Source organism: Apteryx rowi, unplaced genomic scaffold (assembly GCF_003343035.1).
Source record: "Apteryx rowi isolate R43461 unplaced genomic scaffold, aptRow1 scaffold_117, whole genome shotgun sequence".
NCBI lineage: Eukaryota > Metazoa > Chordata > Aves > Apterygiformes > Apterygidae > Apteryx > Apteryx rowi.
In genome coordinates this window covers 148408-174978 of record NW_020447386.1, presented here as the reverse complement: position 1 = coordinate 174978, position 26571 = coordinate 148408, and the positions used below count along the sequence as shown (strand labels likewise).

Sequence of the window (26571 nt, the reverse complement as noted above, 5' to 3'; positions counted from 1 at the left end):
TTTTTTAAGGTACAATTGAAATGTAATCCACATATTCCCATAAATAATAATGATTTAATTATACATTGCTGGGTTTGATAACTTATTTACTGGTAATTTTGGTAATTTATTTAATCTTATTTCTTATGTTTTAATGTGGTTTCTGGAGGACATGAGGTGTTTGCTATCTGTAAGTTTCTGTCCTCCTATAATCTGACAACAGTTGGGACATCCTAAAGATAGTAAGTTATGTTTTTTTTGACAGTTGGAGCCTGGGTAGAGAAGAGAAAGCCAACTTAGTGCTCACATTGTGGGAAAGGCTCCAGTGTGAGCTCACCAGTTACTTCCATAGGAAACTAGGCTTCATTAGTTCTACTGCTGAGGGAACAATGTGTTTATATCTTCAAAGGACAAATTTTGTATACGTACATTCAGTTGAGAACTGTTTCTCAACTTAGCATTAAGAACATTATGTTCAGCCTACTGTGATAACATTAATGTACAATGTTCATCGATCTCATGTATTCCCCTAAAATGATAATATGCTGCCAGTTATTAAGTGTTACGCTATTTTATCTTAGTCTTGTTTTCAGTGTTAGTGGAAGATACCCAGTAAAGTATTTTGTTATTGTTAATAGTAACTGCAGCTTTATTTCATGTATTGTGATGCTAATGAGATGAAGACGCATCTTTCTCTTCTTCCTTAGGGGGCGGCTGCTGGTTGGTACTTTCGTGGCTCTCTTTTTCAACTTATTCACAATGCTTTCCATTAGGAATAAGCCTTTTGCTTATGTCTCTGAAGGTATGTGATAAATTAATCTATGACAAGAAATGAAAAAAAGTTTTAGTGTTACCTATTCTTATCAAGGTATAACTTGTCTGGTAACTTTCTTAACTAGCAGGTGTATACCTACTGTTATCTCCATGGGTATAACTTAAAGCAGCTTAGAATTGTCTTCCAAACTTCTTCTCTAGTTTGTTTATAGGGCTGTCTCAAAGTAGTCATTAGTCATTAATGTGATAAACTGAGTTATCATTTTAATGATAGAGTTATCATTTTAATGATAGAGTACTTTTTATTTTCTATCTTCTGTATTCAGCCAGTGAAGATCATCTTACACGTGATCAGAACTTTAAAGAAGTCTTAGAGTTTCATTATTGGTTAAAAGAAACAAGCAAATGTAATAATCCTTCTTTATAGCACTTTTACCTGGGACTTTTTCACTGTGAAGTAGATTTGTAATAATTCTCACTAACTGTTGGGGAAGCATTGAGCAGTGTGAACACTTAAGAATTGAGAAGTATTCTTTTTTTTCATGGTTTTTCATGTATTTTGCCATACATATACCTCATTTTGGTGAATATAGTTTTTTTTTAATTGTTTATAGTTAGACTACATAAAAATATATATAACACTATATAATTATATTAATAAATTAAATTCTATATAATATATAATATAAATATAAACATCTGTTTATAATCTGCAATTATATTTGTATTTAATCAGTTCAGATATAATATGGGGCAAAAGGATTTTACTTACTAATTGCCTGGAAAAGTCAGACTTTCTGTTTTTTTCAAGTGACAGTGAATCTGTTGAGATATGTTTATTCATTCACAGTGTACTGGGTTCTTACCTTAAAGCAAAACTTGAAGGGTATATTAAAGCTTTACTCAGTGGTTTTATTACCTTCTTTTGCAGCTGCCAGCACAAGTTGGCTTCAGGAGCATGTTGCAGATCTTAGTAGAAGGTAAAGCTTCACAATGTTTTTCAAAACTGCTAACTTCTAGAAGGCAGTGGGTGTTTTGTACGTAATAGCATTTTAGAACAGGTACTGAGACACAAACTGCTAGGTATTTTAACTCTTTTAAAAATAACTGCACCCATATATAATGATTTTAAGTAAAATTCTTACAGGAGTGAATCAGCACATGATGTCCCACATTGGCTGGCTCCGAACAGAGCAACAAAGAATTTCATGTTGTCTTTTCCTCCAGATTTTGCAATACATGACATGTACTTGTGTTCACTGGGAAGTGCAGAAACCCTTTTCTCTCTTCATGCTGTAGAGAGTTAAAGAACTGATATCTGTTTTCTGTCATGGGTTTTTTGGTCTCGTCTTATTCAGGTAGCTGGTTTCCCCACACTTTTCAGACTTGCATGTTTCTCCATGAATTAGCTCTGAGTTTAGCCCATTTTTGAACACCAATAAGGCAGATGAATTGAAGACTAGTAGTACACAACCCCCTTAGAATCATATATAAGTAACAGCAATATCTGAAGTTATAAAGTATATATGTTGTATACAGCTGACACACTAGGTCTGTCACTAAAAAAAGATGTATCAAAAGATATGTATTTGAATGTGTAGAAAAAGCGTATTAACATTATTCTAGTATACCTTTGTAAATGGGAAGATAGACTTAAAAGAAGTATAAGGTGCAAGAGCCAAGTATTGTTTTCAGATATGAGAGAGAATGTGACATGGCTCTAAACTTGATTAATTTTTGCTGGCATCAGACTATTGCAAAACTTTGAGCAGAATTATAAGAGCTTTAACAGCCCTCAGATATATTGCTTGCAGGGACTGCAAGGTGTATTTGGAGTCAAATGCTAAAATAACGGKTGTAACTCTTGTGGGTTTTATAGTAATGCTGAACAGCCAGCTGACAACTGTTTGTTTTGTTTTGTTGCAGTATTTGTGGAATCATCCCAGGATTGAGTAGCATCTTTCTGCCACGAATGAACCCTTTTGTCTTGATTGATATTGCTGGAGCTCTAGCCCTTTGCATTACATATATGCTAATTGAAATTAAGTACGTATAGTTGTTGTTTAAAAAAAAATCCTTTTTATATCTAATTTATGGGAAATTGCTTTTTTTTTTTTTTTACTGCAAGCAGTGATCTCGTCAAAAGCTGAATTTCATATGTAAGGGATTGTAATGGTGTGAATATATTTGGCTTTTTACAAAGATGCATAGTTCTGATAAGTGTGTGATATTGTGTATGTGGATATCATTTCAAAGAATGAAAAAGTTCAAAAGAAAATTCTTATGCCTTTCAAATACTTAAATACCTGTTTTTCTTTAAAATTGCTCTTTCTCTCTAGCAATTACTTTGCTGTAGACACAGCCTCTGCTATAGCAATTGCTTTGATGACATTTGGTACCATGTATCCCATGAGTGTCTACAGCGGTAAAGTACTACTTCAGGTAAGGCAATGTCACAAAACAAATATTTTGTGGCTTCAGTTTTGTTAAATATCCTTATTTTTAAAAATCCGTTATTGAACATTTGAATGGGAAGGGTTCCGAGAGTGTTTTATGATAAGGTGCTGAAGGAATTTTAAGTGTAATACAAGTATATATCATCAAGTCATAAGAATTTTATTGTGCCATGCCATTGATCTCGTGTAGGTAGACCAGACTTAGATGCTTTTCTATTTAAAACAGGGCCAGTTAATCTTTATTGTAACATGTTTTTTTTGTTTCTTTGTTTTTAAGACAACCCCACCTCATGTGATTGGCCAGTTAGATAAACTTCTTAGAGAGGTGAGTCAGTGTATAACACATGACACAGTGCATGCAGCTAACGCTAAGTAAGCATAGAGGAACCTGAAGAGTTTTCTTAAGTTCAGAAAGGTTGCTGAAGAATTCTATTTTATTTTTTATTGCATGTAGAAAATATGAAGCTTATTATCTAAGATGAACAGTGTCATTCAGATATCTGGAAAAGACTTAAAGTGTGCAGGTTGTTATTTTGCTTTTTTTTTTTTTTTTTTTAATTAAAGTTGAGCTGCTGTTAAAGAGGTTTACAAAAGTGAGGGGGGGGAAGGAGTAAAGAAGGCTGTTCATTTATAGTATATCAGGTTGAGAAAATATTGCAAATTGACAGCAGAAATCCTGAGTTACTTAAAAACAAATTCCCTTTTTTGGTGGAATTGCACGTTTACAGGTAGCAAAAATACAGTAGATACATATTAGAGGCAACAGGCTTGGTCCATTCTGCATTCTGGTAGCTTTTCTTTGACTCAGGATGCTATTATTCAACTACATGAAAATGTACATGTCTAGAAAGGTATAAAACAATCTTTCTATTTATTTTTATATTGCTGGACGTTTGTGTAAAAATTAGGTTTCAACTTTGGATGGTGTCTTGGAAGTTCGAAATGAACATTTCTGGACATTAGGTTTTGGCACTTTGGTAAGTTATGTCATTGTGGTTTTAGCCTTCAAAAATAAGTGTTAGCTACTACTTTTAATTTTTGATTTAAATAAAATATTTCTTCTGCATTAAAGAAATGTAAAAACTTGGATAAAATTAATACTGAGTCCTTTCTTGTGATTTATTGAAAAACTTCCCTTCTTACCCTCCTTCATGTTTTTTAAAGCTTTGTTATTGGTTAATAATGTTCATTTCTATTGAGCTTTTGATTAAAGAATGCATTTTGGAACCTTAGAATTTCTTTTGTATTTTGGTAGTCATGAAATCCCCAAACAATAGCAAGGAAATTCTTCAAAAGGTGTATTAGCATAAATTGTTTCTGAAGGGGAAAAAAAAGAAAAAACTGTACACCTTCAGGTACCAAAGGTAAAAGAGGCTTACAGTAGGATCATATATTTTTAGCAGTTATGAAAAAAACAACTACAGTTGTATACTGGTATTCTAAAAGGTGGGAAAAAAAATGAAAGTTTTGTGATGTAGAGTGATCATATAGAACTGAGTTATTCCTGAGTTGATGCAGGTACATTGTGACAGCTAGAAGATTAAAACTGTTAGAACTTTTCTCCACTCCTGGATTCTTCCAGTGTGCTACCCTTTAAAAAAAGTTATGGGCTCTGTTGGCTTGCTGATGTGAAAATGGCCTCTATTGTACCATTTTGTCACTCAAAATACTGGATCACAGCATTGTTGGATTGATCACAGATAGTTAAAAGACTTCTGCATGCATATTTGCCTATTGGCATCTTTCAGACTCCAGTGAAAAAGTTTCTGAGACCTGCATATGCTTAGTGCTGCATCATCTGATATAAAAATTCCCTACATGTCACAAGCTGTGAACCAAATTCTTCATTAAATATGAAACGGAAAAGCATCTGAGGGGTACAGTTTTGTTTCTTGTCTGCAACAGTAGTTCCAGGTAAAAGAGAKAGTGTTATTGAGAGGTAGGCAGGAACAGCCAGCAGCTGGGTGCACTTCCAAGAGAAACTCTCAGTCTGTGTTCCATGAGTGGCAGCACCTCTGTTCTTGCTAATGGGTCCCAATTAGAGTTTATCTGACGCGTGTGTTGTTTCCTGTCTGCACCAACAGCACAACAATGATACTTTTTCCTAAATCTGGAACATGGAGCTTGTGTGTGCTTTGTTCCTCTGCTGGGGCTTTTTTTCCCCTAGTTGTTGCCCTTCCCTTTCTTGTCTTCATGTGTTGTATTTTATGCTTACTTTTGGTTTTAAGACTCTCAAACTTTTCCTGTATGGCAATCTTGATGTGTTCATGAAAGGTCAACACATTAGGAAAGGTCAAAATGTAACCTAATTATAGAACTATTTAATACATGTTTCTCAATTTAGTCAGTAGTCTCCACTGAGAAAGGTCTTTGTTTGCATAATTCTGTGCAGGATAACTTTGCTCTTCTTGAACGTGTGTGGAGTCTTTACTGAAGGGACAGTTAACAGCCAATTTATTTTTATCATTTTCTAGGCTGGATCAGTACATGTCCGAATTCGGAGAGATGCAAATGAACAGATGGTACTTGCCCATGTCACTAATAGATTATACACATTGGTCTCTACCTTGACTGTTCAGATTTTCAAAGATGATTGGATCAGACCTACCTTATCATCTGTGCCTATTGCAAACAATATGCTGAACCTTTCGGATCATCATATTATTCCAATGCCATCTTTGAAAGCTGCCGATAATTTGAACCCTGTCACATCCACTCCAGCCAAGCCTAGCAGTCCACCGCCAGAATTTTCTTTTAATACACCTGGAAAAAATGTGAACCCAGTTATCCTTTTAAACACTCAGACAAGGCCCTATGGACTGGGCTTTAATCATGGATCTGCACCTTACAGCAGTGTATTCAATCAAGGATTTGGAATACCAGGAATGGGAGCAACTCAAGGATTCAGAACTGGTTTTACAAATGTCACAGGCAGATACGGAACAAACACTTATGGTCAACCCCGACCATAATAAACACCATTATTTATTGTACTGAGGGTATTGACTTAATTCTTTTATTACCCAATTTTTATAAACATTTGGAATGTCAGAGCATTCTAAATGGCTGGGAACAAGTGCATTGTTCATATTCATGAAATGGTTAAATTGCTTTTTTTTTTTTTTTTTTCTCCTTTGCATCAGCAATAGCCTGTGCAATGGCACAAGTATTTTCGAGGCTTATGATACTTTACAGGTAGTTTTTATAGTGTGCCTGTTCCCATTCAGCTCCCTGCCCCCCAGGAATGTATTGAAATACAGCACAGCTCTGTAAGAGTAGACTGGTAACTTGCAGTGGGGGGAGGGCCTGGGGAAAGAATTGCTTACTCAATGATGATTAGTTAAGAGAATAGGGAGTTGCAGAAGTACACATCCCAGTTCTTAAAAATATTTTGATTGTTGAATAAATCCATATTTTGGCAAAGTCGCAACAAGTTTTTCCTGGATTTCAAAAATCCGTCAATATTTGTATTATTGCCATTGTGAAAACAAACTGGCATTTCAGATTCTAATTAATTTTAAGAGAGCATGTTTTTATATTTTTTTTGTTGATGCTTTTATAGGAGTTCAGATGGTTCAGCAACTATTTTCTAGCTGTAACTGTTCCATATTAGGCTCTGACTTTTTTTTTTTTTTAGGTTTAATTGCAAAATTACTTAGCAATATACTGGGAAATAAAATATTTCAAATGTAAGATTTTACAGGCACCTCTTGCTTATGATTAACACTATCGAAGATACAAAACAGATGGCTGTATTGTTTGTGAAGTCGGTATTTAATTTTTGACTATTGAAAGTATTCTTTGATTGATTGTGACTTTATATTTTTTCTTTTTGTATTTTTCCTGTGTTTTCAGGAAAAAAAAAACTGTTTATATGCCCCATTTATATCCACAGTACAGGTTGGTGATTGCTGACAGTTGTTAGCATCAGTGCCAGAGTGGTTAACTTTTGGGGCATGCTGGGAACAAGACTGCCTAACTTGTCTCTGCCTTTGCATTATTGTTCTATTGTGCATCTACAAGGCTTTATTTCTTCAGGGCTTTTCTAAGAGAGCTCTTCCCTCTGACTGCTTTCTTTTTCTTCATTGCTCTGATGAAAAGGCCTTTTAGAAATACGTTAATTTTTTCTCTCCTCCCCTGCAGTATGAATCTTTTAATTCCCTAACCAGTACCTCCACTGCACGTTCTTCTGCATCTTGGCTGTTCAGGAATGGGTTGCCCATTCTTGTTGTTTCACTTGCAACTCAGGGTGCTATGTATTGACTTCTGCCTTCTTAATTTGTATACAGAGTAAGTTTCTCCATCTGTCCAAAGTAGTTAGGGAGCTGCAGTATCTCAGGGACTCCGCAGATATTAATATATTGCCTGAAGATAATGGGTTTGGTAGAGAGAAAAATCTTTTTTTCTTGTAGAACTGAGTCGGAAAAAAAAAAAAAGGCCTTCACATGAATTTTCAAGATCTGTGGCCTCTTCACACTGGCTGTGGAGCGCTTCATTTCTCATGAGGACATTGCTTTTCTCTTTTTTTCTTCACTACCTGTGTTACTCACTGATATATGGAAGAGGGCTTCGTTCTCGCAAACAAAGCAAGGTGGCATGCTGCATGACAGTATCTCACCGAGATTTTGTAGGCTGAGGGCAGTGTGCTGAGAACCACTGGTATACAGTATACATAAGTTACAAGGAAGGAGTCTAGTTCTGTACTTCATTTGTAGCAGAAATAATAGCGAGAGTGCTGTGTTAGAAAATGTAATGACGTGGGAAACTTGCATTAAAAATTATAGTGAACTTGCAAGTACTGGTGACGTTTATCTGAAAGCAGCATTAGCTCAGTCGTCACCTTTCTTTCATTATTCTGTCTTTGTGTAGTCAGTCTCCTATTAGATGTGCCCTTACTGCATGGAAATTCACTGAAGCACAGAACATTTGAACAGATTCTCTTTGTCTCTCAAGTGCTGAGCTAGACTGCACTCTCTACAATATCTTCAACACCTTGGAGCTGGCAGAATGTTTACAGTATACTACTCTTATGTGGCCTGAGAACTGTTCCCTTCTCCAGTTTCATAACCAAACATTTCCCTTTTTGTGATGTTTTAAATATATTGTATTATATTGATCGCATTGCCTACTTGTTTTTAGTAGAAAATTAAAGCTTCATTTTATTAAAAAATGAGGCTGATCTTTGATTTAAACTGAGAAAAGAGAACAGAATCCTGATTCTGAGTGCAATATAATCACGAAATTTTTGGGGGGAGTGATTGTTTGCAATATATATATATAATCTGCAGATGATGGAGATTGGAACAGCTTTTTAGCTGCTTTATTGTTATGAATATATTCAGACTATTTGTTGAATCAGCATAGAGTAAAACATCTTCTTTTATATGTGGAAAATAAAATCAGTATGACCCTTAAAATGACAAGGAAAAAAGTGGTCATTTATGTGCAGGATTTTATATTTATCTTTCTATATATTGATGTTTAAATCATTCTCTCAGGTGATACTTCAGTCTCAATAAGCAGATGTGTGAAACCTTAGAACTAAGTGTTTTGCTGGGTCTGCTACCAGTCTAGACTGGGTTCTTGTGATAATTCTACCAAAAGGGTTTTTACTGCATTCTGTCTTTTCTAACTGTATTTTACTTTTAGTGCTAGGTGGTCACAATCAGAATATTTATTTGAAATGTGGTGAATAAGAACTGCTGATTTCGACTGTCTTCATTCATGGTGATCCAATAGCTGCCCCAGTTAGAGGAAGAAGAGGGCTTGTCCTCACTGTCTTTTCTGTCTGCCGGAGGATTCAGTGTTGTTAGTTCCTTAGCCTATTCAAACTGTTTGCACAGGATGGTGTCCACTTGAGATACAGGTAAATGCATCAAGTTTTAGAGAATCTGATGGTTGTGTACCATTACTTAGACGAGGTTTCTTGTGACAAAGTGATAATGTTGTTCAGTGTCTAGCAAACAGTTGTCCTGAGTGGGAGCTAGAGCTCTTACTGCAATACAAATAATGATGTAATATGTTTTTGTGACAGCTTTATCTATTGAGTAATGGCTCATGAGTTCATTTTGTTCCGCATTTCCTTCCCCCAGACAGTAACCACTTACACCCTTAGGAGGACTCTGACATGTCAGTGACAGGCTCCCAGGAATGGAAGATAGATTTGTCATTGACTGAGATGTGACAAATCCTATTCAAGGGGAAGACTTGTACAGCAATCGTCCTGATTTGTGTTAACTGCTGGATTCCATGAAATCCTTCAATTGATTTGTGTCCCCTGCTGCCACTATCCAACAGGGAAGGAGAAACTATCCAGGGATAGGATTTTCAGTATAAAGATTGCCTGTCTGAAATCTTGAGTGATTATCTGTACTCTGCATATCCAGATCCTACAGATCTACTTAGTGGGATCCAGTGTTGAAACTGAGAGTGTAAGCAATTTCAGTCCAGGTCTTTTCACTTGTCATCTTTGGGTGTCTATCAGATAACTAGACTTTCTCCTACCTGCTTTTTCTCCTTTGCAGTGAGGACCCTTCTTGCACTGTGGTCTTCGCTTAGTGGCTATTTCAGGTTTCCTCTGCTTGTTATGGCTTAGATTCTCATTCCACAGGGTACATTTTCTTTCCAGCAGTTATTTTTTAAATGGATCATTTCAATTGCTAAGATAACGACCCTCCACTTTTTCAAAAGATTACAGCTGTGTGCCTCTTCAAATAAACTCTTTCCAGGGCTCAAGTGCAGTTAAGAGAGGGCATCTTTTTGTGTATTTGAAGGATACCCCTTCATGTTTTGAGAACCACTGAATATTATTATAACAACCTATATCTCACTCCTTTGAACTGAGTAGACACCACTCAGGAGAGCTGCATGCTCAGGCAGTGAAGAGTTTGTGGCAAAATTGATATGTCAGAAAATTGGTTTAAACCATGTCATTAAATTATGGTTTCAGCTAACTTTCATAGAGATTAAAAAAAGAAGTGAGGCATTCCACAATTATAACAACCCTCTGATTCCCCCATTTCATAATGAAGCCTTTTTTAAGTAATTTTTAAATTCTTACAGAACCAGAGTATCTAATAAATTCCACTGCAGTGCACTCTGCAAATACCTAATGCATTTTTTCAGAGGATCTGCAGATTATGAAGTACCACAAAAGAGTTCACCTGCAAAAACATAATTAGCCACTATCTTGCTTACCATTTCTGTATATAGCCATTTTTTAATCTTTTTTATATCTTTGTACCTTTCTTATCTTTTTTTTGTCATCTTTTTCTCCTCATAGTGTGGCTCAGTAGAGATAAGTGCCTTATATTGGTCAGCGTAATCAGACTTCGGAAGACGATAATTTAGAATGTTATTCTCACAGGCAGCAATAGAGGAAAATATGACAGCAAATACTTCAAATAGCTTTGATTTAATTCCATAAATGTACAGCAATATTTATCTGAAAATAAACACGTCTGTCCAATTTTTAGAGGTTTTTTATTGTGTTTTACTTTGGAATTTGCATGCAAAATGTCAAAATCACATGGAAAAATCACAAATGCAAAAAGATGGGAAAACATAAAAAGTGGCATTTCTGTTTGGTCTTGAGCAACAAAAATAGATTGAGTTTCATTTTCAGGCTGCAATGTAATAGCACAGTTTTGCAAATTTGCATTGCTCTAAATATATTTTTCTATTGGAACTTTATGTATGTAAATATTTATCTCAAGTTCAGATATGTTTGCTTTTAGCAAAGAGTAAAATACAGGCCAAATTTGACATGATTACAACTCTATAGGTTATCTCCTTGTTAAATCTCTTTGCACAGGATAGAACTTTCTGATGGAAGAAGCTGTCTGAGTAGGAAATACTGACTTTTTTCTCCCATCAAATGGTCTTATTTTTTTCTCCTCAGGGAAACAATAATTCTATAGGTAGCTTTTGAATATTGTTCTCCTGCCTACTTCTAGTAGTTGATTTCATTCTAGGCTAGATTTTTGTCACAGTATCATGCTGAATTTCTTGAATAATTCCATTAGGGAGTTTACAACCACAGGATTCTTAAAGTAATGAGTATCTTTTTCTGATATAGGCTGTGGCTGGTCCATACTGTTAGGTGTTTAAACTGACTCCTTGCTTCTTACTCTTGTGCTTATTTTAGTTTTGATAGATAGCACTCCACCTTTAAAATCATATTTATATAAAACTACAGTTTCTAAAATGATCACATTCATAGTATGATTACTTCTGATGTAATCTGTATTACAAACAGCAGTTTTTGTTGTCTCTTTTGTGGGGGGATGTGTCAAATTCTGAATGATTCTCGCATGAATGGATGGTGTGTGCTGGTTCGTGTGCTCCCACACAGCACCTGCTCTTCCGTTTATATCTCCTGTGTGTAGTCAAAGCATGGTGGAAATCCCCACATACCTTCCTGTTAGCATCACTTCCCCCTACCCTCCTTCAGCAAAAAGTATCCAACAAAGGAGAGAAAGAAAACTGCTTTGGGGCAGTTTTATGGTGGCCTGTTGTCTGCAGAGAAGAGCTCTTGCAGTACTCCTCTTAGGGGAACGAGGCTGGGGAGTAGAGAGGATTACAAATTCCTTCTATGTGTCAGGAATTCTAGCGGCTATTTTTAGGATGAGGTGGTTCAGTTCAACCCAAAGCAGAGGTATGTTTTAATGTGAATTTTGCCTCTTACGGTAATGTTCTCTAAATTTCTATTGCTGACCAGTGGAAAAGTTGGTCACACCTTGTAAAAACTGTAGCTAAACACTGAAGTTGGGAGGCATTCCCTCTTGGGATCTTAATATGTGGTGTATAAAACAGTGATAACAACGTGGAAAAATTCCATTTTCTTTTTTCTTTGTTCATAGGCAAGACATGGAAAGATCAAATTCTTTCCAGGCTGAAACTAATTCTTATTTAGTGGTATCTTTATATCAGAAAATTGAATCAGCTTAGCAAGAGCTATTGACGTATTTTGCTTTGCTTTAGTGCTCTCCAATGCAATTTAAATAGCAAACTTGAAAGTGGGTAAACAGTATTTAAAATAGCATATGATTTGTTGCCAGTGTACTTCTCAGAGATTGAGATATTCCAGTACAAATACTTGCAGAATTTTGCTGAGATTGTCGATAGCGGTTTTGTCAAGGTTTTCTTCTGTGTCCTCCATAGTATGCCATACTTCAGGAAAAGGGGATGGAATCAGATGTAGGACTGGAACCCCTATGAGGAGAAAGTGAATTTGGAGGAAAAAAATAGGATTTTTGGTAAGCAAATTAATATGTTGCCACTGGGCACTAGAGTCAGGTAACTGCTCAATACACTCACTTTATAGAGGAGTGTGTGTCACTGCAGTTTCCTTTCAGCTTCTCTTTTTTTGAAGCCTGTGATTACAGCCCATCAGTTTCACTGTGTATTTCCTAAAATTCCTATCTCCTTCTGTCAAGTCCTTTTCTCTCTTTTTTAAGAAACCTGTAGGTAGTAGTTTTACTGTGATACCTGCTCTGTGTTGTTTTATTTGGGATTCTTTGCACTGTAGTTGTTACTACTGTGATTAGGAGCTACAGAAAAGCAGAGAAACCACTGCATCTTCCCAAATCCAAAACTGATTACCATGTTCTTTTTGTAACAAGGTTAGGATTGAGCACTTTTTTGAAGCAGTTACTGGTCCTCTCCATAAGTACTAAATTAAGGTGTCTGTTATTACTGCTCTGTGAAATAGAGCCAATATTGTCCTCTGAGAAGAGGATTTCCACTTGAAAGGCTCTGTATTGCTGCATGCACATGCATCAAGCCACTGATAYGTAATGCAATTATTAGGTAAAAGAGGAGTTAAATCAGTCTTTTGCTTTCTGATCACTTTTTTGGGGGCGGCAGTGAGGTGTTTTTTTTTTTTTTTTTTTTTTTGCAGCCTGTTTCCTGTTTTACTGGCTTTTCGTCTATCATTTATTTCAGCTGCATACTCCTAAGCGCAACCCCTTTTTTTAACTAGGAATTAATGATGGTATTAGAAAAGGTTTTCAGGTGTAGTGGTTGTTTTCCCTATCAGCTTCTCTAAGGTAGGTTTTTTGGTATCCCTGGACATGTGTGTGAGAACTGTGTTGGTTTCATTGGCCCTGGGGCCCTGCCTCACTGCAAACAGTGAGAGGTTCATGGAGCTGGAGAGCTGTTAGGCAGGAGACAGTAGCTGTAGCTCATTTAGGAGAGCCCTTGCTTGGAAGTGGAGAGGCCTGGCTGTTCTTGTGCCTGCTTCCACAGCTGCATGTGCATTTTGCATTACTTAATAGTTACAATGCATAAGTAATGTTGAAATTGGGGCTGGACATGAAGATACCTCCCTCCTTTCCTAGGCAGATACCTTCTTCAATGAGCTATGGTGTCATACTCCCTTTTGCTTAACCCTTCTCTAGCAACATGACCCTTGTAATCCATGTTGTACAGAGGAAAAATTCAACCAGAAGCATGTACTACATCCACTCTACTTCTTTGGCCTGCCTTAGTTTTGAAGATACTGTACCAGATGCTTGAACTGAGAAGGATGTTAAATCCACATCTTGCACTTGGTCAAGTGCTTTAATCACTGACCTGTAACTTGACAAGGTGGGCAGCACTAGTATAACTGCTTTATCTTTCTTTGATTGAATTCCAAAGGAAAAGACTGAATCCAGAGTCAAAGGCAATGGTGCAGGTGTCTGTGCCAACAGAGACACTCAGATAGGGAATCCTAGTTTCAGGTACGTGCTTAATTCCAGGAGGCACGTGGGACTTCAGGCAGATGGTGTCCTTTGCTATCCCTACTGGCTACTCTGTGCACCTTTCCCACTCCTCAGGCTGACAGCTGTAAAATCCATCTATTCTATATGGGACATGAATACCTAATTTGAATTTGTGAGTTCTTGCAGCAGTCAATGCCTTTAAATTTAAACACATAATACTAAGCATTACTGTAGATTTGACAGTAGGTCTTTGTAGAATTTTGTAGTCTTTGTAGATATGACCCTTGACTGTTTCACTGCTTCTAGGAATACTGTAACTGCCTAGTGTGGAGTGTAGAGATACCTTACTGTATTGGTGTTACTTGTCTGTGTAGGACACTATACTGCTAACAGAAATTTCCATTATCTCTACCATTGGAGTTGTGCTCCCACAAGATGATGATGGATACATTTTGCCTCTGCTTTTGCTCTGCTATAGTTTTCAAAGTTGTGATTCTTGGCCTGCTTAAAATTGGACTTAGAAACATCAAATTGGGGCAAATAAACTTGAAAAGCAGCTCTGTATGCACCTGCTCTATCACTAAATGGAACATTTTTTTTTCTGAACTTGCCTTTTAAAAACAGTATTAGAGCTTTTAGTACCTCTTAATAAAAATGGAACATGGTCATCTTCAACCAAGCCTCGATGTAAATAAGACTGGAAATACTGTCTTTCAACAAGGTGATTCTTCAACAGATTCATGCTGTGTAGCTTTTGTTCTGTAATTCACAATGAAAATTATGATTAGAACTTTTGGACAACGTGAGGCATTTTAACACATTTGAATTATTTTTCTTCTCATGTGAATGCTGTTTCCATCAAGGAAGAAAAAAGAGTTGGAGACTGTCTTTTTAATTTGTTTAGTACTGCATAACAGAAGACCTCAAGATTCGTGCTATAATCATCGTTTTACAGAAGGGAAAGCTAAAACACAGAAGTGAAGCAGTTTCCAGTAGTCACACAGTGACAGTGCCAATCAGTTATTAAATTTTTATTTTATGGTTCCCAAGTGTCTGGGAATCTTCCTGAGATATTTTATTAATTAACAAATATTAAAATCTTCATACAGGTTTAAGAACTGCCAAATTTAGCATTTATCTTATTAAATGTTTTAACTGTAAAGCAGAAAAATAACCTAAAAATCTGGTTTACAGAACTTCCTACTTTAGGAAACTACACTCTAAATTTTCGAAGTCCTAAAAAGCCCATACCCTTCTCCTTACCGATTGCTTGAAGCCTCTGAAACCATCGGATAGTGTTTGGAAAATAATTGGGAAAGACTGGGTTTGGTGCACCAATTAAATCCAGTAGTACAAGCAGGTCCTGCAGAAGAAAGAATCTTTAACCTTAAGACAGAATTCTTTACATTACTGCAGCAGCATAGAAACCCTTCAGTTCCTGTATAGGTCATGATTAAGTCTTCAGTAGCTCTTGCCAAGGACCTAGCTTTGCTGCTGCAGTGCTTGAGAAGATCTCATTAGCAGAACATAATTCAAATGGGATGCATGTCGCTGTCTTTCCAAGGAGGAAAAAATTAGGCTGTTTCTCAGCTCCTCAAGCTGAAATACAGCCAGCTGAAATGGACAGTATCGCCTTGTTTGCAGTTTGTATGTTATACCCCTTTAAAAGAAAAAACGAGTCAGGCGAGGAGAAAACAGAGGAGATTGCTTCTTCCCTGGAGAACAACCAAGTCTGTTAAGGGCAAAGAAGTTTTATACATCACAAGATACAGTGACGAAGAAGAGAAGCGTGAGCTGGGAAATGAAAAGATGGCAGAGACAAGAGAGCAGACAACCAGAATGTTTACAGGGGCCAGTAGGGAATGCACAAAGCTTAGCTCTGAGCTACCTGAAACCAAGCCTGGGCTAGGTGAGATTTGTTCATAGACTGCTTTTATTTCTGTTGCACTTTCCTAATCACTTTGAATTACCTCTGTTTAGGAAGTTGGCTATCCTAGTTTATATTCTAATAAAATTGGGGTGTTTTGATTTTCTGTGGCTTCCTTTCATACTTGCAGGGAGAAGGTCTAAGCAGATCCACCTTAAAAGCTCTTGCCAACTCTGTATTTTATCATATCTTCTAAAATTTCTACAAGCTTGTTTCTTCTGGTGGGGTGAACACACTTTGGTGGGTTCAGGGTTTCATGGGAATTTGGCCAATTACTTACTAATTAAAGAAATGTGATTTACTCTTACTTATTAGGGAGATGAAAGGTACTTACAATGCCCTGGAGCTGATTTGTCGTTGTTGAACCAGGCGGATGTGGAGTAGACACCATTTTTTGAGCTAAGTGTTGAGATCCATAAAGGGAATCAGAAGGCGACCACTGGACAAAGGCTTCTTCACCATCAAAAAAAATAAGCTGAAGTGAAAGGTCTGGTCTTGAGGTTGAGCTGGTCTGTTGGAGGAAGTTAAAAGTAACATAACTGATTTTGGACAGATGATGAAATAAAGGATTGATCCTGTATATAAGCAGCATCAATATGGGTATATTTTTAAGGTACTCTATGCAAACCTTCTCATGGTTTGTAATCTCATACACATGCTATAGCATAACAGTGGTAGTGATCAGCCATTACTGAATACCTATGAGAGTGTCATGTCCCTAGCCTGGAATGATTTTTGGTTCTGGTTAAAAGTTGCATTTCTGCCTTTAATGGACAGGAGCTGAATATGTTGAGACAGGTCTGCAAAACCAGGTAGCTGGAACATCATTTCAAAAAATGAGGGTGAACATGTTAGCAACAACAGGGGATGGGAGTGCTACTATAACTTGGTGGAGCCACAGAGGAGTAATCTCTCTGCTACTGTTCTGCATCAGTGGAAGTGAATTGTGTCTGTGTAAAGCTTATGGTCATGCTTTCTCGTGAAACTTCTGAGAGGGACAAAAAGCATTCAGTCATGAGAATAATCACCCTTTCTTTTCCTTCACAGTCACTTGCAACCATCCAGGCAATTTTACCCTAAAACCAAAGCACAGGGAGTAGAGTAGTTACGCCCTTCCTCTTCAACAGCCACAAATATCACAGCAATAAAAACTGTTGAGAATATATATGATTACTGTAAGGTCACAAAGGAGCTATGTGTGTGAATTTTTTCCCCAGGTAGAAAGAACCTTTTTTTCTCTATTTACTAACTGAGGTCTTGTTTGTGTTGGGGACATTTCCTAACAATCTCCAACACTGCTAAACCCAGTTTGGTTCCACTATGTGGACAGTTTGGGGAACTGTAGTCTAGGCAGTTGCCATAAATACTTTAACCACTGTATCAATTAATTTTGCTTCAAGTGAAGTTGCATGATGTGGTTAAAAAGGTGGGGTCACTGACAACAGCCATGTCCTGTGTGGACTACAACTCCCAACTAGCTGGAGCTGAACCAATGTAAACAATAGTGGAAAACTTCTCGAAAATGTCCCTCAGGTAGGCAAGGTGATATTGATTATGCTCACAGTGAGATACGAGTTTCACTAATAGCAATGTGTTGTCGCCCTTTGTCCTTTGCACAAAATGGCTTTTTTGATACCAGTCATTCTGCATTACGTTTTGGAAGAAACTGTATTAATGCCATTTGAATTTTAGAAAGAAGTATTTCTTGTTATTATTATTACTGCTTAACACGTTCCCAGGTCTCAATAATGTAAAGAGATATCTTTGCTCTTTAATTTTAAACTAAGTCTATATAACTGGACAAACATTGAGATAAAAATCACAGCTCCAAGTCAAAGTATAAATAGATTTGGCTGAAAACATAAAGTCTATTATGCTACTATGAGCAGAGCAGAAAGGTCATAGCTAATGTATTAAGCAGATGGATCCCCAAGTACTTTTTGTTAACAGACTGTACAAATGACAGCCTGTGCAATGTAATTATATTGCCTCTATATAAAGTGCTCTCTTCTTATATGATAAAAAGATTAAATTAAAAAAAAAAAGTATTACTTGCCAAAACTTCCAGTCTTTAAATTGGTACAGGTTTTTCCATAGATAACCATCAGGCAAATTTATTCAAAATTAAGCTTCTAAATGAAAGCTTGTGTATGTATTACAGGAATGCTTGGTTTTGTGATTAAAAACATCAGCATAGTCTTAATCTTCTAATTCTTAAATATTATTCTTATGTCAGAAGGCACCAAATTAGTTTCTGGAAACAACTGCAGACAAGTAGACTTAAATATCTTAGCTAATTGTGTTCCCTACACTTGATAAAGCAGTTGAGAGAACTTTTCATGTGAAAGCTCTGTCAGTGTTTGCGAATTATCTTCTGCAAACAGTAAATGCAGAACCAGTAGATGGCACTCATGAATCTGTAAAATAGCTTTTGGAGTTTGTAGGATCAAAAGATTGCGAGCCCAGCAATGGCAGCACTTCGAAGCAGATTTTTGTAACATAGGTAAGGTGGACTGATATATAATACTATTACCTGACTGTTTTTGTGTACTCAGCCATCATTTTTTTTCATAAATAAACTATTCAAACTGATGAAGGAAAACAAGAAGAAAAGGTTGAAGTTGTTATGGGATGGAGGGACATGACCTGTCTTGCACAGTAATTTATTAATCTATCTCCCAAAACAGAATACTACTTAGATATTTGAAAATGCAAAATACAGAAAGCAACAAATCCTTGTCAGTGACCTGAGACATTACTGAGTATGACAGGGACTTTCTGGGTAATCTTCTGCGCCTTGTATATGCAAGGTACTATCATATCTCACTGAGTTGATGAAGCATATGTATTATTCAAGTACAAATTGTTATTTTTATATAGTATATATTTATTGGATAGTTTTTAGATAGTCACCCTTTGCATATAAAAATTTTAATATGATAATGTGCTCTAAAGTACTAGATAGAGATTCTATTCCCTTGAAGTTAATGGGAGTTTTACTATAGGCACAGTGATTGGAGAATCAGATGCATAGCTGAGAGAGAGAACGCAGAAATGCTCTCAGACCTATTGCTTTTTTGCAAAAACAGATGAAAGTGAAACAGGCAACCTACCTTGATTAACTGCAGCTTGTTATCCAGGGCACGTGCGAGCTCCAGTATCATAGCGCAAGGCGCGGCTGAATCAGTGGCTCCCACAAACACTCTCCCCTGCCATTGTGGGCCAAAGAACTTTGAGTCATAGTGGCAAGCAAGGACTAGGTGGCGTTTTGCAGAGGGGTCAAGAGTGCTGATAATATTTGAAAATGTTTGATATCCATATGGTGTGTATCTCTGAAATGTATCTTCTTCAATTAACCAGCCAGCCTGTAATCTTTGGAGACGGTGCTTGATGTGCTGCAATTAAAAAAAATAAAAAAAACCCAGATGAATATTGCTTGCTCCAAAAAGGTGTTGCAAACAAATTATCAGTAGCTACTTAACAATACTGGCATTTAAGCATTTCTGTAAGTTTGTGGTATTTTTAATAGATAAATTTTTGTAGCAAAAGATTTAATTTATTGCCACTATGAAAAATAAGTGATGTCATTGCTACCTTATCTTATCCTCTGACTGGCTCACTTGCATTTCATTTCTCCCTCTTGTCTCTTGCTAGTACGGTCTTTGGAGTGCGAGGGTTCTTTAATCCATCAATATGACATGTTAAAATCTTGATCTCTGAAGTTTCCCGGCCAGTGATTTTCCGGTATGGCCAGGATAGATCTAATGTTTGGTTCTTCAAATACAAGCTTTCAGCTCAGTTGTGTCTTTATGTTAAATGTCAAAACTATGGCTACAGAGAACTTCTTGTGGCTATTCTGACAATTACCATGTATAGATGCATACAGTAGTAAAAATAATATGCTGGACTTTTTTTAAATTTCTATGAGAAATCTGCCTTTCAAGTGATACGAGTTGTTTACAAGGCTGTAAATTAAAGAAAGATTGAAGCATTTGAGAACAACTGATTTTAAAAATGAAGGCCTGTAAGCATAAGTCATTTTAAGATAAAAATTAGGACAATGAATCTGTGTAAGAGGTCATTCATTTTAGACAGCTTCCTACCTAAAGAGAATACCTCTAACAACCCCAATTATACTTAGTACACAGTTCTGGCTAACTTTTATTAGAAGACCATCTCTGTTAAGCAACTTATTTTTACTGGTCCCTTGAGTGCTTCTTCCAGGCAGATTCCTCTCTCTTTAAATAAACATTAGGAAAAGCCTCTAAGGGGGAAAAAAGAAAACATGCTTTAAAGACTTGTCCTGCTCTTAGTGAAGTCAATGGGAATATTGCCATAAATTTTAGTGCTAGCACAAATTTCCATTTTGTTTGTGGTCGCCTTCTGAAAGCTTTTATGGAATTGTATAGTCTACCCATTATCTGTAGGCAGAGCATAGGGCTTCTGGGATGGATTAAGAGGAATATATAAGCGTGGTGTAGTTCCCAGTAAGCATTATCCTTGACTTGAACTGGCCTTCTCCCTAAAATGAGTCTCATGCTCTTTCTGTGTCTTAATAAGTAACTGTCATCCATTTTGTACTCTGTTGTGTTTTGACAATGGAGATTTTTTTTTTTGCTTTGGTGGGGGTATGTTTTGTACCATGTTGTTACCTTGTAATAGGATGATCCTTATTTGAACATGATTTGTGGTTTTATATCTTAAGCCCTGTTGTTTTTTGTTTTTCTTCTTTTTTCCCTTTCATTTGGCTGCCTGCCAGGGTATCACTGAGGAAACCACAGAACTAGATCTATAGACACACACAGAGCATGAAAAAAGCTGCATTTTTCCAGTCTACCAACCGGAGACTGGCAAATAAATTTATTGTAGTTAGGGCTATCTTGGAGCTGTTGAGTCACTACCTAAAGGGTAGAGATGGCACAGAGCAGTTACTTTCTAGTGAGACGTTGCAAAAGTCTTCCAGTAAATTCTGCCATGCCACTGGTTTTGTCTCCTGGCTGACTAATGTAATCCAGAGGGGGCACGACAGCCCTGAGGATGCCCACGCTGCGTGCAGAGCAGGGGTGCCGAAAGGGCAGCAACCCTGTTGTGTGGTAAATCATCATGGCTCAAATACAGTGTACTGGAGGTGTTACCAGCTTGGGGCCAGGTGCAATCCAGCTGTGTTACCCAGCGTTAGTGCACTGCTGTGCTCCAGCCAACGGGGCTAGCATTGCCCTTGGCCCAGTGTTGTGCTGCAGCCTGCTGACCATGTAGACTGCCGGCTGGTTCGGCCTCTCTGACCCCCTTCAGTGTTGATGTGCCCGTCTGAGGCCATGGTACAGTGGAGGGCGGCAGTGCAGGACCTGCCTAGAAATGGGGGTGGGGGTGTCACTTAGCTCATCCCCTGTGTAGAGGTCCAGGGTGCTTGAACCAGTGACCAAAAGCCTGCCTGTGTGAGGGAAAGGACAACTGTTGTGTTGTCCCTTGGTTACCTAACCTGGGGGGAGCTTTTTAATTTAAAACCTTAACCTAAAAACTGGTTTTCTTTCACCTTTCTATGCAGCCCTGGGAAGTAATGTTGGCTAAAATGCAAGCTGTATCTTCTAGGAACTGTGCAGTCTAGACTAGAGCAATGAGAGAGTTCTTCCTACTGAAAGGAAGGAATTTGTCCCTTACAATAGTGGCCACTAAAGGCACTACCAGAGCATAAATAATAGATGTTCTTAGTGTCTTTTGGAAATGTTGTCTTACCTGTCGTACGGCATAATTTCCTGGTGATCCTGAGTATCTTTCTATCAGGAAAGGACGCAGATCATTCTCCCACATTTGAGAAACATCTGTGTTTTCTACAACTTTTTGAATAGTGTTAGAATGTAAAATTCTTGGTTGATGAGAATACTGTAGAAGGAAAAAAAGGAAAGATTGCTGTAGCTATTACTAGATTTTTTAACCATAGTTTTCTTCAAAACTACTGTAAAAGTGATATTTTAACTAGTATATTGTGCTATTTTGATTTACTGACAACAAAAGTTATTTTAATAAAAGCTTTTCTCACAAAAGCAATTGACATTTTTCATTTCTGTGATTTTTGCATTTTTGTGTATTCCGTGAAGAATGTGCTAATACTAAAAATGTGGGAGAAATCTTTACCTACTAGACATGCAAACTCAACCCATGATTGTTTTTTCTCTTTTCGTTATGATATCGCACCACATACATCCTACAGTCATGTCTGCAACTGTGTGGCTTTCAAATGAGGTTTCTGTTCAGACCAAAATACCGGAAGCTTTATTTTAGTAATAATAATATTTGGCTTTAAGCTATGCCTACATTATGAGGTGCAGTACCACGCAAGCTCTGTCCCAGAAATAGTGAAGCTGCATTGTTGTGGCCTCTGCCACAGTGGTGGTGTTGGTGCGACTACACAGCATAGCGCAGCTCAGCTGGAGTGAGCTCAGGTAAACGTCAGCTTTGGGATGTACACTTTAATCTCAGAAGTGGCAGCTCATCTCCTATAACAATAGCTAGTAGTGCCAGCATTGATATTCCTCCCAAATACTCTTTGGCCTTTTCTGTTGCCTAAGTGTGGACCTCTGGAGCTGTTTTAGATGACCTAGACCATTGAGACCTCCTCATGGGGCTGGCAAATATGTCAAAGACTAGTGAGAGCTGCGTGGCCTTCTGGCGCGGTAGCTGAATGCCAAGTAGGATACTCTAGGACAGTCCAAACATCCCTTTTGGCTCCTGATTTGAATCTTCCCAATCTAGCAATAGACTGCTCATGAACTTCCTTAGCCACTCATGCTTTTATAGATTCGTGTCACGGGATAGGTTATATAGCCATTCCCTATTTCTATCTTAGGAGGTTTCCTCTAGTCCTATAGTTGATCAGACTTGCTGCCTTTCATTGTACCCTGTCTGCATCTGCTATATCCTTTCTGCGATGAGGGGAGCAAGGGAAACTGGACTTATGAGGGCACCATAGCCTTACAGTGTAGCATAATGGTATTCTCTATTTCATTTTCTTTTCTTTTCCTACAAATTCTTAATGTTTGACTTGCTTTTGGCTGCTGTTGCATTGAGCTAACATTTTCATAGATGTATTTACTATAACTCCATCATTGTGTAGATTAAGAAAAAATTAAACATAATTCCCCTTCCTTTCCCACTCACTCACGTGCTTCACTTCACATTTGTCTGAAATGACTGCTGAAACTCATTTATTACCTGGCCAGTGAGTGTACTGACCTTAAGGTCTTCTGCAGTTCTGTGTAATCAACTTTCATCTTAACCATCCTGAACAGGTTAATATTGTGAAAAAAAAAGTTCTTTTTGCCTCACTATTTCTCCTCTTTCTACTTCATTTATGTGTGTGCTGAACAGAGCAGCCCAAACACAGATGCTTTCTAGACTCCACTGTAAAAACTAACCATTAAATTCTACCCTTCACTTTCTCTTTTCCTAGCTGTTTATCTATGTGAGGACCTTTCCTCTAATTTCATCTTAGTTTACTAGTGAAATTAAGTAGGAGAGAGACAGAAAGATACTGAATCCTACAATGCCAATTACATTATAGCTTTTAAGTTTAAAGCTATAATCACACCAAATTTCAGGAGATGTAGTTAACATTTTTAATGCTAACAAATTTAGAAATTTATTAAAGAAAAATCACATTTCATCTGATATATTGTAAAGTTGAACTATTAAAAGTTTGCAAATTGTATTGTAGAAGAAGCATAAAATGTTTCAACTTTTGAAAGACTAAAAGTTTAATACAATGAAATTTATATCAGTGTAGAAAAGACACAGACATGAGAAAATGTTGGCAGGGAACAGTTTTATTTAGGAGGAACAGGTGGTAGGACATGAGGTAAAATCTAAAACTGCACACTTCAGAAACAGTGCGGGAGGACAATTAATTAAGGAGATTCAGAAAATACACCTTCATCTGAACAAGTGAAAGGCTYAGTTAAAATGTTGAATCATGTCTAGCTTATAACTGTAGAGCATGCCTGATAATCATGGCCTTTGAATCACTTTGCAAAGAAACATTATTATTAAAGTACCAATGTATGAAAACACTTCAGAAGAGAGGAAGAAATTTCCATTTTTAATAATGGAAATATCTTCAAATTCAGGAAGTCATAGAATTACAAAGGTGGTTATGAAATATAAAAGAGCAGCAGAATGAGAGCTGTGGGTGACTCATTTTTTGCAGTGTTGGTCAATCCATATTTCCTCCATATGCTTTGTCCATGCGTTCAGCCACTGTGTGAGAGATGAGGCMACAGTAGGGAGACAGAGCAATGTATTCGTGGCAGGGCTGCTGTTAAACGCTAAGCTGCCTGAACTACTGTACTGTAGTACTAAGCTGCCTACAACTGCAAGACTTAAGCCTGTACAAGTAGCCCACCCATAACTTGTTGATTCAATGTATGTGAGCTTGAAGTCAATTAAGAACTTTTAATGTTCAGTCCTGATACCTCCTCCTCAGTGAGCGACACAAGAAGGATGGATCTGTCTGTAGGCTGTAAGGAGAGAATTCCTCTTTCAGCTTTTGAATCTTGCTTCCCTTTAGGGAGAAGGAGCAAAATTTGTCAAGGGACAACAATTTGATGAGAAAGAGGAAGTGGCTCTCGGTTAGTGTCTTTAAGGTCAGAGGAGTTCAGATGCTCTGGTTCTGCGGTTAGATGATCTTACTGCAATCATTAGCAAGTCGGTTGACTAGTTAGAATGGAGTGAGATAAAGAGTGTATTTGTGTGGTTTAAGGGGGAAAAAAGGAGCACCGGGGTTACACGCTTCTACACTGAGTACTGACTACAGATTTAGCTTTACTTATTTATTCTTATCGATGTCATATATATAGTAAGATAAAATGAGTAAAACAGAATGACAAGGTTTCTGTTAAATTATTAAAAAAAAAAAGGTTTTTACGTGAGCAGTGAATAAAATCAAGGAGAAAGGGAATGACTAAGGGGAAGTGAGTGAAAACATATGAGGGAAGCTTCGTTTTGCCAGTTTGCGCTGGACCCTGATTTGTTGTTGAAGAGCACGTTGCATTGGATTAGCAGAGTTCAGTCAGTTCTAGGTGAACTTTGAGTTCAGCTCTTCCACCAACACCTGAGAATGGATTTTAAAAGTGTATTTCTATTTGGAAATGCCTGAAGCCTTTAATTAAGTGAAACTTATAGTTCCGTGATATGCTATGTTCCATGTGATCTTGTTCCTCTTGAAGAAATTGTTAGTGTTTCATAATCAGCCATCAAAAGCTGTTTGCTATACAGAGAAATCAGGATTGTATCTGCTTATTATTGTTTCACTAAACATTATCCCGAGAGTGCTTTTTTCACTAGTTTGCACAATGCTTTAAATTAAAAAGAATACAGTATATTTTCCAAGACATTCTAATATTATGTCCTTTTAAAATAATTATGTAGGAGCTATCAGTACAATCCCTACTCATTTTTCCTAGCTAAACATGAATCACTTCTGGAAGAACCATTTGTTTTCTCAAACTAAAATACTGTCCTTTTCCGCATCACTGTAGTTATGCTGAAAATTAGAATATAATATATTATCTGTAAAATTATATAGAACATACTTTTAGGTTTTGATCCCTCCTGTTCTGTTAAGTTTCCCCTTAAACTCAATAGCTTTCTCTGACATTTACTGTGCTAGCTGCCAATTCCCCGTTGGTGTGAATTGTATCATTACTGTGACAAATGTGTGAAGGCTGTTATCCCTAGCTGTTAAATTAGAATGAGAGGGAAGCCATGTTATCTTTTACCTGTCTGTACCTTGCAGAGCAGCTGCACTGCCTAAAATAACGGAATTAGATGCAATCTCAGCTTCATGCTGCCAGTGGCAGAAAGTGCTTAGCCCAGCCACCTACAAGCACTGCGTTATTACCATGTCAGCTGCTCCCACGTTAAAACATGAGCCATGACCACAGACTACAAAGATGAAACAAAGACGAAATTTATATCCATGCTCAAGAAAGACAGAGAAGGGTCACATGAAGATGTCTGAGGCTTCCTGACTGATGGACAGAGAGGCTGGCAAGTCACACTGTGTGTGTGTGTGTGTGTGTGTGCGTGCGTGTGTGTGTGCGTGCGTGTATGCATGTGTGTGTTATTTAGCAGCACCCAGCTGCTGATCTCTATCTCCCATAAATGTGCTAGCCCCCGCACCATGGCTAAGTGAGGTGGAGAGGAAAGAACAGGCTGAGAAATACAAATGCAACCCACCTTCTCCAGGGTCCAGTCTGTCCCGGTTTCCCTCCCGCTCACCAGGTGAAGCAAGGAGACTGCAGACAGGCAGAACGCCCCAATCCAGGTGGGAGCCGCGGCTGTCCCCTCACCTCCGCCTGCCCCTGCCATCCCTCTCCTGCAGCCCTGGGGGCTCTTCATGCCTCCAAGCCGGAGCTGCTTGGCCTGCAGGCCACCCTCCCCTTCCCCTCTGCTGAGGTCTGGGAGGGAGAGGGGAGAGCCAGGTTGGTGCTGAAGGAGGAGGAAAAAGGGCAGCGCTGGAGGGAGGGAGAGAAGCTTCTGCAGAAAGAGGTGTCTAGCTCTTAGTTGTTTCATTCAGCAAGAGCCATGCTGGCTACATCAGCCTTTCCCAGCCCATTTCCGTGGTGAAATGAGCCTTGTCCCCAGCACCACGTCAGCAGTATCAGGAGAGCTGCATGTGACTAATCCCCAAGCCCTCAGGCAGCAATCACTGCACCATGGTCTCTCTCTTTTTCCC

General features: G+C 37.8%; 2 protein-coding genes across 8 annotated transcripts in view; one reads left to right on the top strand and one right to left on the bottom strand.

The window, feature by feature from the left end:
* SLC30A6 (solute carrier family 30 member 6) overlaps positions 1 to 10683 on the top strand; it is a 21192-nt gene extending 10509 nt beyond the window's left edge. For 5 of the 7 annotated variants that reach the window (XM_026081741.1, XM_026081753.1, XM_026081770.1 and 2 more), the window contains 7 exons: positions 687 to 781; positions 1685 to 1733; positions 2680 to 2799; positions 3093 to 3195; positions 3487 to 3534; positions 4118 to 4186; positions 5684 to 6202. In XM_026081741.1, coding sequence (XP_025937526.1) covers positions 687 to 781; positions 1685 to 1733; positions 2680 to 2799; positions 3093 to 3195; positions 3487 to 3534; positions 4118 to 4186; positions 5684 to 6181 — 982 coding nt within the window. In that variant the 3' untranslated portion in view covers positions 6182 to 6202. Of the gene's footprint in view, positions 1 to 686; positions 782 to 1684; positions 1734 to 2679; positions 2800 to 3092; positions 3196 to 3486; positions 3535 to 4117; positions 4187 to 5683 lie in introns of all 7 variants that reach the window. The other 2 variants (XM_026081730.1, XM_026081763.1) reach the window with 2 other exon arrangements.
* On the bottom strand, positions 6831 to 26571 carry QPCT (glutaminyl-peptide cyclotransferase). The gene is made up of 7 exons (XM_026081803.1): positions 26073 to 26571; positions 21576 to 21722; positions 18956 to 19237; positions 16177 to 16353; positions 15179 to 15278; positions 14558 to 14674; positions 6831 to 12422 (listed from the first exon to the last, which is right to left on the bottom strand). The coding sequence occupies exons 1-7, from the start codon at positions 26406 to 26408 to the stop codon at positions 12277 to 12279; spliced, it is 1305 nt and encodes a 434-aa protein (XP_025937588.1). The 5' UTR covers positions 26409 to 26571; the 3' UTR covers positions 6831 to 12276.